This window comes from Solea solea, chromosome 2, assembly GCF_958295425.1.
Source record: "Solea solea chromosome 2, fSolSol10.1, whole genome shotgun sequence".
Classification (NCBI taxonomy): Eukaryota; Metazoa; Chordata; class Actinopteri; order Pleuronectiformes; family Soleidae; genus Solea; species Solea solea.
In genome coordinates, this window is record NC_081135.1 from 38,753,956 (window position 1) to 38,766,140 (window position 12,185).

Here is a 12,185-nt window from a genome sequence, read left to right on the forward strand (position 1 = left end):
GTTTGTGTAGACGTTTGTGTAGACGTTTGTGTAGTCGTTTGTGTAGACGTTTGTGTAGACGTTTGTGTAGTCGTTTGTGTAGACGTTTGTGTAGACGTTTGTGTAGTCGTTTGTGTAGTCGTTTGTGTAGACATTTGTGTAGTCGTTTGTGTAGTCGTTTGTGTAGTCGTTTGTGTAGACGTTTGTGTAGACGTTTGTGTAGACGTTAGCGTTGGGGCGTCAGAGGCGCTTCCCTCAGCTTCAGCTCCCGTTTCATAAGCGCGGTCGTAACAGGTTCTCAGAAAGTGGGACACGTTCAGATTCTGACTCTGCGACACTAATTAGACGCTGTGGTGTTGACATCTTGGCAGGAGAGTGTGTGTGTGTGTGTGTGTGTGTGTGTGTGTGTGTGTGTGTGTGTTGTTGCACCCTGCGGTGTGTGTGTGTGAGCTCTGGGGGTGCTGCTGCATTGCAGTGCAGTAATGTGGGGTGGTCTTATATAAGACTTCCCTCCAAAATAAAAGGCATTAAAAAGCAGCGCTGCTTCTTTCCCTCCTGAGTTTCCCTGTTTCTCCTCACTCACACACACACACACACACACACACACACACACAGTCAGATTTACTCTCCTCTAATATCTAACACTGACAGTGGAACATTATAAAGGGCTAATCTGTGAAAACTACAGCAACACTTTGTGCTTTTTAATTGATTTATTTTCTAAAGATTCTTCTAGAAACAGAGGATGAGTGTGGATCAGAGTCAACACCAGTGTGTTTACTGTTTCATTTATACTTTTTTAATCTATCTATCTATCTATCTATCTATCTATCTATCTGTCTATCTATCGTATGACCGAAATAAATATCTTATGACTAGCCAAAACTTAGCTAAAAGACTACCTGCAGCTAAATAATAGCTTACGGTTAGCCAAAGGTTAGCTTAAAGATTAATTGTGGCTACAAAATAGCTTACAGTTAGCTAAAAGTTACCTCAAAGACTGATTGTGGCAACAAAATAATGAACAGTTAGTCAAAAGTTAGCTAAAAGACTAACTACAGTTAAAAAATAGCTTACAGTTAACCAAACGTTAGCCAGAAGACTAACTGCAGCTAAATAAATAGCTTAGCATACTGGTATCTAAACAAGCCTATCGCTGCAATAATGAATCAATAATAATCAATGAATTGATTTGTGTGTTGAACTAAAAATCTCCCGTTTATTCGAGGACGTCGCCGTGTAAACGTCATTTCACCGTTTTTACAACGTTTCACGCAGCAAACGACTGATCAGTTCATCAATCAATGAACTGACAGACGATTGGACGAGTGTCAGCTCTGTCGTCATCGTCGCTGTTGTTTCCACACAAACACAAACACAACACAACGTGTGTGTGTGTGTGTGTGTGTGTGTGTGTGCGCACGGCTGCTGCTGCTGCTGCTGCTTCACTTTGTTGTGTTATCACCACAGTCTCCAGAGAACGTCCTCAAGAGACAGAAAACACTGCCGTGCCTCGTCCTGCGGCACCGACACACGCCATCACCTTCGTCATCATCCTCATCACCACCTTCACCCTCATCCTCATCATCATCATCACTGAGCACACTGTCACTGTGAGGGTGTCTCTTACCTCGTAATGCTCTCTGGACTGGACGGACTTGAGGGAACTGATCCAGTCCTCCATCTCTTTCCTGTTCTCAGCGCAGAGGATGAGCCGACGGAACGGAGTGATCACCTGTGAGAGGGTGAGAGTGGGTGAGAGGGTGAGACAAAGTCAGGAGAAGATTCAGCTCCTCGTCCAAAGAGACAGAGAGAAAGAGACAGAGAGAGGAGAGAGAGTGTGTCTTAAAGGCAGAGGAGTGATGAGGAGCCTCCTCCTTCTCTCCCTCCCTCCCTCCCTCTTTCTCTCTCCTTCTCCCTCATTAACTCTACCTCACTTACGCTCCAACACCTTCTGAACTGGAGTTAGTCTTTTTTTTTTCCTCTTCTCTTCCTCCTCTTTAAACCCCGTCGCTCTCTCGCTCTCGGCTCTTCACGCTTTGAGGCAGATCTGTGCTGACAGGAGTACCGAGCAGTAAAAGCTAAGAGCCCCTCTCTCTCCCCCTCTCTCTCTCCCCCCCTCTCTCTCTCTCTCTCTCGTCCTCTCCACGTGTGTGTGTGTGTGTGTGTGTTTAAAACAGTCTGACTGTAGTCAACCCTTCAGACGTGCAGCATCCTCTCAACGCGGCATCACTTATTCATGCTCCCTCCGTCTCTTTGTAACTCATCACATCCTCATGTTATCTCCGTTCACACACACACACGCGCACGCACACACACACACACACACACTTAATGTCATCGAACAATCACTAGCCGTGCACTTGCAGCGAAGCTCGCGTCCGATGAAATGATATTTATGATTTATCACCGTTTTTTCCTCGTACATTAGCAAACACTTAATAACAGCCATCACTGACTGAGTTTCCTCTCATCGATGTTGTGCTCAACGACCAAACGACGCCAAATCTTTTTACTCCATATGTTTGGTTATATAACAAATATGTGGTTCACTTAAGTCCTAACAAGTTTTTGTAAACCACTCACTCTCCCACACCAAAGCCCAGAGAGAAAATCAGTGATTTTAACATCACAGCACACAGGAGCTGCTGGTCCACTGCTGCCTCGTGTGGTCACTTTGTGTCACTGAGGTTAATCTGAACGAATAATTTAAAATGCTGAATAGACAAAATAAGACCTTTGAACTGAGTGATGGAGGCAGCAGTGGACCAGCAGCTCCTGTGTGCTGTGATGTTAAAATCACTGGTTTTCTCTCTGGGGTTTGGTGTGGGAGAGTGAGTGGTTTACAAACGTCAATTTTCAGTTAAAAAAAGATTGATATGTTATCTTAAATATCTTAAAAAATATGTTTGGCAGCTTACGTCACTGTTAGACAGACTTAACAAACAAAAAATAACCAACCGACATAAATCTAATGTGTTTATAAACCACTCACTCTCCCACACCAAACCCCATAGAGAAAACCAGTGATTTTAACATCACACACACACACAGGAGTTGTTGATCCACTGCTCCCTCCATCACTCAGTTCTAATGTCTTATTTTGTAAAATTCTATTTTTAAAAACCCATATTTGTATTAACATCAGTTACCCCAGCAGCTAAAATCTCTTATTTTCTCTCTGAGGTTTGTTGAGTTGTTTGACGACATAAAAACAGTCTAATGAAAGGATTTGGTGTGTTTTCAAAGTGATAAATCACCTGGTTCATAGATGTGTGTGTTTTATATCAAATATACATGCGTGTAGCCTGTACTGCTGCATTAAACCTGCACATAGTACATGTACATATTCACAAACCGGTCTTTGAGCCTCATTAACAGTGCGTTCACACATGCAGCTCTAAAAGAAGCAGCAGCAGAAGGGCAGCACTTATTCTGAGAGGAGCAGTCTTATGTAAGAGTGTGTGTGCAGTCAGTGTCAGTCAGAGGTGCAAAGATGCTACTGACACACACACACACACACACACACACACACACACACACAGCCCAATCAGAACATACTGTACCAAATTACACATTCAGAGCAAACATGGACCTATTTATATTAGTGTGAAGCCAGGTTTACAGTATACTGGAGCATGGACATGTTATGATAGTGTTCTCACTTCACCAAAGATTAGCAAGCTTCACAGATCCCTGTGCAGTACATTATTTATTACACAGCTCGGTCGAATACTTGAGTCAGTTTGGTTAATCTTAACATTTGAAGAACTTTTTTTTGTTGCAGAAAGCGGCTAGGGACACTGTTTGTATTAATCCGTCTAAAAGAGACACTTTGTGTCACTGAGGTAAATCCAAGAGAAGGACTGTTAATGCCGAATTGACAAAATAAGACATTAGAATTTAGGGATGGAGGCAGCAGTGGATCAACAACTCCTGTGTGCTGTGACGTTAAAATCACTGATTTTCTCTATGAGGTTTGGTGTGGGAGAGTGAGTGGTTTACAAACTTCAATTTTCAGTTAAAAAAATGAGATATCTTTTCTTAAATATCTTTAAAAATATGTTTGGCAACTTATCTCACTGTTAGACAAACTTAACCAACATAAATCTAAAGTTTTGTAAACCACTCACTCTCCCACACCAAACCTCATAGAGAAAACTTTAGCCGAGCTAAAGACACTGACCTGACGTCATCAATCACCTCCATCGATCCAACAACAGTGACTAACATCTGTTCTTCTTTTCCCTTCAGTGTTTTTCTCAGTCATTAATCACAACACACTCTGTGTGTGTGTGTGTGTGTGTGTGTGTGCATCCTCTCAGCAAATTGATCCCTTTGGACATAGATCATCTTGTCTGTCCACTGGTGTACTGTGTATCTCTGTGTGTGTGTGTGTGTGTGTGTGTGGATAAGACTGGTTGGTTGCCAGGGGAAACAGACACGAATGTTTCCAAAAATGGCTCTAGGCATCCCTCAAGTGTGGAAAACCTCTGTTGAAGACTGACCTTCAGAGCTGATGTGTGTGTGTGTGTGTGTGTGTGTGTGTGTGTGTAATAACAATCCACAACAAGGATCAGCTCTTTGATCAGAATCTGCATCTGAAGTAAATGATGAGGACACAATCACAAGCCTCATTTGGCAGAGAAGTTAGAGATGAACTGATAATGGAGACACACACACACACACACAGACACACACACACAGCTGTCCTTTAACTAACCCTAACCCTGTTTTCCAGTCATTAGGACAGATTAAACAAAGCCTTATCACTAACTTTAACCATAACCAGTTAACGACCAACTCTAACCTTAATTTAACCACAATTCAAATCAAACGTTCCTCTGAAATGAGCTTCTGCCTCATTAGGACCAGGTTCTGTTGGATGTTAGCTTCATGTCTTTCTCTGAGTCTTTGGTGTATTTCTGTGACAGTGTTAGAGAAATCATGAAGCTTTTATGTTCAACTTTTAAACAACGAAACCTGAGGATCTACTGCTGCTTCTCAAAGTCAACTGTGGACCTCAACCACCACATCTACAACCACCTCCACCACATCTATAACCACATCTACAACCATCTCCACCACATCTATAACCACATCTACAACCATCTCCACCACATCTACAACCACCTCCACCACCTCTACAACCATCTCCACCACTTCTATAACCACATCTACAACCATCTCCACCACATCTATAACCACATCTACAACCACCTCCACCACCTCTACAACCATCTCCACCACATCTACAACCATCTCCACCACATCTACAACCATCTCCACCACATCTACAACCACCTCTACAACCACCACATCTACAACCATCTCCACCACATCTACAACCACCTCCACCACCTCCACATCTACAACCATCTCCACCACATCTACAACCATCTCCACCACATCTATGACCACATCTACAACCATCTCCACCACCTCTACAACCACAACATCTACAACCATCTCCACCACATCTACAACCACCTCCACCACCTCTACAACCACCTCCACCACATCTACAACCATCTCCACCACCTCTACAACCACAACATCTACAACCATCTCCACCACATCTACAACAATCTCCACCACATCTATAACCACATCTACAACCATCTCCACCACCTCTACAACCATCTCCACCACATCTATAACCACCTCCACCACCTCTACAACCATCTCCACCACATCTATAACCACATCTACAACCATCTCCACCACCTCTACAACCACAACATCGACAACCATCTCCACCACATCTACAACCACCTCCACCACCTCCACCACATCTACAACCATCTCCACCACCTCTACAACCACAACATCTACAACCATCTCCACCACATCTACAACCATCTCCACCACATCTACAACCATCTCCACCACCTCTACAACCACCACATCTACAACCATCTCCACCACATCTATAACCACATCTACAACCACCTCCACCACCTCTACAGCCATGTCCACCACATCTACAACCATCTCCACCACATCTATATCCACATCTACAACCATCTCCACCACCTCTACAACCACCACATCTACAACCATCTCCACCATCTCTACAACCACCACATCTACAACCATCTCCACCACATCTATATCCACATCTACAACCATCTCCACCACCTCTACAACCACCACATCTACAACCATCTCCACCACCTCCACAACCACCACATCTACAACCATCTCCACCACATCTATAACCACATCTACAACCACCTCCACCACCTCTACAACCATCTCCACCACATCTACAACCATCTCCACCACATCTATATCCACATCTACAACCATCTCCACCACCTCTACAACCACCACATCTACAACCATCTCCACCACCTCTACAACCACCACATCTACAACCATCTCCACCACCTCTACAACCACCACATCTACAACCATCTCCACCACATCTACAACCATCTCCACTACATCTATAACCACATCTACAACCATCTCCACCACCTCTACAACCACCACATCTACAACCACCTCCACCACCAGCTCCAACACATCTACAACCACCTCTACAACCATCTCCACCACATCTACAACCATCTCCACCACATCTACAACCACCACATCTACAACCATCTCCACCACATCTACAACCACCACATCTACAACCACCTCCACCACCAGCTCCAACACATCTACAACCACCTCTACAACCATCTCCACCACATCTACAACCATCTCCACCACATCTACAACCACCACATCTACAACCATCTCCACTACATCTATAACCACATCTACAACCACCTCCACCACCAACTCCAACACATCTACAACCACCTCCACCACATCTACAACCACAACTACAACCACCTCCACCACCTTTGTAAACCACTCACTCTCCCACACCAAACCCCATAGAGAAAACCAGTGATTTTAACATCTCACACACACAAACACAGGAGTTGTTGATCCACTGCTGCCTCCATCACTAAGGTTAAATGTCTTATTTTGGCAATCGTCTTTTAAAATCCTTCTCTTGGATTAACCTCAGTGACACAGAGTGACCACACGAGGCAGCAGAGGACCAGCAGCTCCTGTGTCCCCGCAGCTAAAATCACTGGTTTTCTCTGTGGGCTTTGGTGTGGGAGAGTGAGCGGTTTACAAAGTCTGTCTCACAGTGAGACAAAGACGTGAACATGATTTTAAAGACTTTAAAGACATCGTAGACTTCAGCTGACGTAGGCTTTATCTCTCTCCTCTTTACTCGGTGTCGCCTGCCACGCGGAGCACAGTCGGTGAAATCAGCACCTCACACAACCACACTTCAAAAGACCTTAACTGTCCATTTAAAGTCTTATTATGGGCTGCAGGTTTGTCAGCACTGAGTCTCCACACACACACACACACACACACACACACACACACACACTGACATTTCTGCACATTCAACGCATCGTCCAAGCAGGAGACACACGGTCAGCAGCAGCATCACTCGTCCTCACACACAGACACAGCTGCCATGTCTCCTCTGCAGTCTCTCTCTCTCTCGTCTGCAGTCTCTCTCTCTCGTCTGCAGTCTCTCTCTCTCTCTCTCTCTCGTCTGCAGTCTCTATCTCTCTCTCTCTCTCGTCTGCAGTCTCTATCTCTCTCTCTCTCTATCATCTGCAGTCTCTCTCTCTCTCTCGTCTGCAGTCTCTCTCTCTCTCTCTCTATCGTCTCTCCGCACCATCACACGTGTTTGCATGTTGAAAAGTGAAAGCACGTTTATCACGTTACCTTCGCTGCTGCTGCTGCTGCTGCTGCTGCTGCTGCTGCTGCTGCTGCTGCGTCTTCATCGCCTCTTCACCTACTCTCCTCCTCTCGCCTCCTCTCTCTACAGTAGTGTATGAGCGCTGCCGTGACATCACTGCAGGATCCACTTACTCCTCCTCCTCCTGCTCTTCCTCCTCCTCCTCCTCCTCTTCCTCACGCTGATGTGCAGTCGTTTCCCATCATTCTCTTCATTCACCTCCACATCTCTACGTTCACTTCTCCTCTGTCCTGACATCCCCTCTTCTCTTCTCCTCTTAGGTCATCCCTCTATCTCCTCTTCCTCCTCACAGAGATGCTGATGCTCAGTGAGCTCAGCTGTGATCATCATCAGCAGCAGCAGCAGCAGCAGCAGTAATCGTATTCATGAACATGACAGACAAGTTGCAGCTAAAAATAGCAGCGTGTGCTCCCCTTCCTCCTCCTCCTCTTCCTCGTGGTCCTCCTCATGTTTCTAATAATAGAAGGAGTGGCGGGAGCAGAGACAGACACTGCTGCTCGTCTCCGATCATCCTCGTTAGTGACAGAATGAGGTTTGTGTGAAAGATTACCAGCACCATACTTATACCATACACCATATGTCTTTTTGTTTTTGTGTTATTGTTTAATGATTAAAGTTATTAACGTGTTTTTTTGTTATTGTTTAATGATTAAAGTTATTAATGTGTTTTTTTGTTATTGTTTAATGATTAAAGTTATTAACGTGTTTTTTTGTTATTGTTTAATGATTAAAGTTATTAATGTGTTTTTGTGTTATTGTTTAATGATTAAAGTTATTAACGTGTTTTTTTGTTATTGTTTAATGATTAAAGTTATTAACGTGTTTTTTGTTATTGTTTAATGATTAAAGTTATTAACGTGTTTTTTGTTATTGTTTAATGATTAAAGTTATTAATGTGTTTTTTGTTATTGTTTAATGATTAAAGTTATTAACGTGTTTTTTTGTTATTGTTTAATGATTAAAGTTATTAATGTGTTTTTTGTTATTGTTTAATGATTAAAGTTATTAACGTGTTTTTTTGTTATTGTCTAATGATTAAAGTTATTAATGTGTTTTTTGTTATTGTTTAATGATTAAAGTTATTAACGTGTTTTTTTGTTATTGTTTAATGATTAAAGTTATTAATGTGTTTTTTTTAAGAATAGCAACGTGATTTGCAGTTTTATCGCAAACCTTATTAACGTATCTTTAAAAAAATGTTTTTAACTTATTCTTATTCTTATTATTGTTATTAAAATAATAATAATTTTACTAAAATGTTTTTTATTGTTTTATCAGTAACATTAATTCAAATGTTTAAAGTTTTTTATCGTTAATGTGACGTAAGTAAAATGTGCACGTGTGTGTGTGTGTGTGTTTGTGTGTGTGTCCACTCACTGTGAAGCTGTTGTTAACATTCTTGGTGCTTGACTCAGCGACGCTGGCGTCTGACAGATCCACCTCGTCAAAGATGAGAGACTGCAGAGAGGACGACAGTGAGGACAAGAAGACACAGAGACAGAGAGTTAACGTGTGGACATGTATGTCCTCAGCTCTTATCCTGTTTCTTCTCTACGTAAACTAGAGCGTGAAGACAATGGTGACGCTGTGAAGAGAGAGACGCGTCTTATTATGGACACAGAGAAGCAGAACCTTAAAATGAACAGGTGAAAGTCGTCAGTGTCACATGAAAGCACTCTCTCTCACACACACACACACACACACACGCACCCACGCACACTCACTCACACACACACACACACACTGTGTTTTACTTTCTTTCCACAGTTAAAGTCTATTCTGGTTTTATTATGAGAAGCTGCGAGTGTCAGATACCTCCTGAAACACGGATGGATTACGACGCGAGTCGCCCGGGCAGAGGCCCAAGAGCTCGAGGGATCAGTGGTTCTGTTTGGAAGCGGCCGTTAAGTCGTCGGGAAGTGAGACGGGCGACGACAAAGGAGCAGAAAGTGATGACAAAGTGATGTCAGAGGAGCACACAGAGAGACACGGGACGGACGAGCAGGTCAGTAAAATAATGTAGAGAAACACACAGGACAGTGATGAAGAGACAGAGGACAAAAGAGCAGGTGAATGATGACGAGAAAGAAACAAGGACAAATGACAAAGAGACACAAAACCACCACACACGGGTGAAATATGACAAAATACAGACAAAAAAGAGACACAAAACAGGTAGAAAGGACAAATTATACTAAAAAGAGACATAAATTACTCAAACATGCTGGGAAAGACACAAAATGACCACACTTAGTGAAAAATTACAAAATACAGACAAAATAAGTACAAAAAAGAGATGAAAAACAGGTAGAAAGGACAAATTATGCTTAAAAGAAACATAAAATAGACCACAAAAGGGTAAAAAATGACAACAAAATGACTATAAAGAAGAGAAAATGACAAAAAAGAGAGACGGATAAAGACAAAGATTATAACAAAGAGACAAATATTCAAGAAAAAGACCCAAAAATGCCCAAAGAAAGTCAAAATGAACACAGAAAGTGAGAAAAACTACAACAGAGGATTCATGAATGAACTAAAGAGAGGTGAAAATGACAAAAAAAGACACTTCAATGAGCTAAAGAGAGAAATTATTCTAGAAAAAGACAAAATATTACAAAAATACATTAAAAGAGGTAAGAAAATGACAACAGAGACACACAAGGCAACAAAAAAACCTGAAATATAAAGACAAAGATGTCAGGCATGACAACAAAGACACACAGAATCGACACAAAGAGACAATTATTCATGAAAAAGAAGAAACTCAAAATGAAACTACTCAACGGAGGATTCGACAGGACAAAGAAAAGTGTTACAAAAACACACAAACAGGAGTGAAAAAGACAACAAACCCACAACAAACAACAAGACTTTGTTTCGTAACGAGACGTTAAAGTGCATTTTTATAAACACGTGACAGTGAATCATCTTTTATTTGTGTTTAATAAAGTAAAGTAAAGCAGCAGCAGCTGAGAGTCAGAGCCACAGGCTGTGTGTGTGTGTGTGTGTGTGTGTGAATAGCTGCAGCTGTCAGAGGGAATGCCCAGTTAACGACGACGACGCTCTCCCCAGGCCTGCAGTGGGACGCCAGCCAGAGATTACTGTGTGTGTCCAAGCACTTCCACACACACATATGCCCACCAGTGTGTGTGAACATGAGTGTGTGTGTGTGTGTGTGTGTGTCAGCCAAGACAGCCTGAGTATGAGTGCCATGCTAACATCAACACTGACCCCCCCCCCCCCCAGTGGCTGCGTCACGTGTGTGTAATAACTTTCAGTTCTTTTTCTGTCTCTCTCTCTCTGTCGCGCACACACACACACACACACACACACACACACAGACACACACACACTGTCTTGAGGGAAGCTGTAATGAAAGCTGACAGTTGATGGTGGACAAAGGCAAACGTCCAGACCGTCTGTGACCCATGGATCCAGAGCGAAGCTCAGCGGCTGCATCTCAGTGACCTCACCCCCCGTCTCCTTTCCCGTCTCCTTCACCTCCTCTCTCCTATCCCAACAAAAGACTCACCTTATAAAATCTGCACCTGCTTAAGTCTGCGATGTCTTTAAGAACACGTTCACGTCTTTATCTCACTGTTTTGCAACAGGAAACTGACGTTTGTAAACCACTCACTCTCCCGCACCAAACCCCATAGAGGAAATCAGTGATTTTAGCTCATGGGGACACAGGAGCTGCTGGTCCTCTGCTGCCTCGTGTGGTCACTTTGTGCCACTGAGGTCAATCTGAACAAAGGATTTTAAATGCCAGATTTATTTACTCAGACATTAGAACTTAGTGATGGAGGCAGCAGTGGATCAACAACTCCTGTGTGTGTGATGTTAAAATCACTGATTTTCTCTATGGGCTTTGGTGTGGGAGAGTGAGTGGTTTACAAACTTCAGTTTCCTGTTGGAAAAGTCTGTCTAACAGTGAGATAAAGACGTGAACGTGTTGTTAACATATCGTAGAGCCTTTTCTTGGAGGAGAGGAGAGCGTGAGGTGCTGAGATGCAGAACGTCCTGATGGATCAATGAGGAGGTCAGGCGTGTTCGGCACAGGGCAGCACAGCCAGGCCACACTGGACACACCAGAGTGGATGAACATGGTCTTAACTTAAACGTCACCGTCGGGCCATGATGGAGAGAACTCACTGTGTTTTTAAGAATAAAAAAAAGCAGAAATCGTAGTTTTTCATTTGATGAAAGTGTCGCTCTCCCAGCACGGCCATCGAGCGACTTAACGCTTAAACAGGAAGGACGAGCAAAACACAGAGTGTCTGTTAGAAAGGGGACGATATAAAAAGCCCACATCGCTGGAACGATGAAGGCGCCCCCTTGTGGCACTGGATGTTGATGACGCGGCATTTCATTTACATCGGAACTTGGAAGTGGGAGTGACGTCAACCCCCCC

At 43.2% G+C, this 12,185-nt stretch overlaps 1 protein-coding gene across 9 annotated transcripts in view; it reads right to left on the minus strand.

Annotated features, from left to right (window-relative positions):
• dgkh (diacylglycerol kinase, eta) overlaps positions 1-12,185 on the minus strand; it is a 51,895-nt gene that overhangs the window by 24,812 nt on the left and 14,898 nt on the right. For 6 of the 9 annotated variants that reach the window (XM_058622504.1, XM_058622500.1, XM_058622503.1 and 3 more), the window contains 2 exons: positions 9,146-9,226; positions 1,610-1,714 (listed from right to left, as the gene is read on the minus strand). In XM_058622504.1, the coding sequence (XP_058478487.1) occupies positions 1,610-1,714; positions 9,146-9,226 (186 nt within the window). Of the gene's footprint in view, positions 1-1,609; positions 1,715-1,920; positions 1,940-7,734; positions 7,754-9,145; positions 9,227-12,185 lie in introns of those variants that run through there. The other 3 variants (XM_058622506.1, XM_058622505.1, XM_058622508.1) reach the window with 3 other exon arrangements.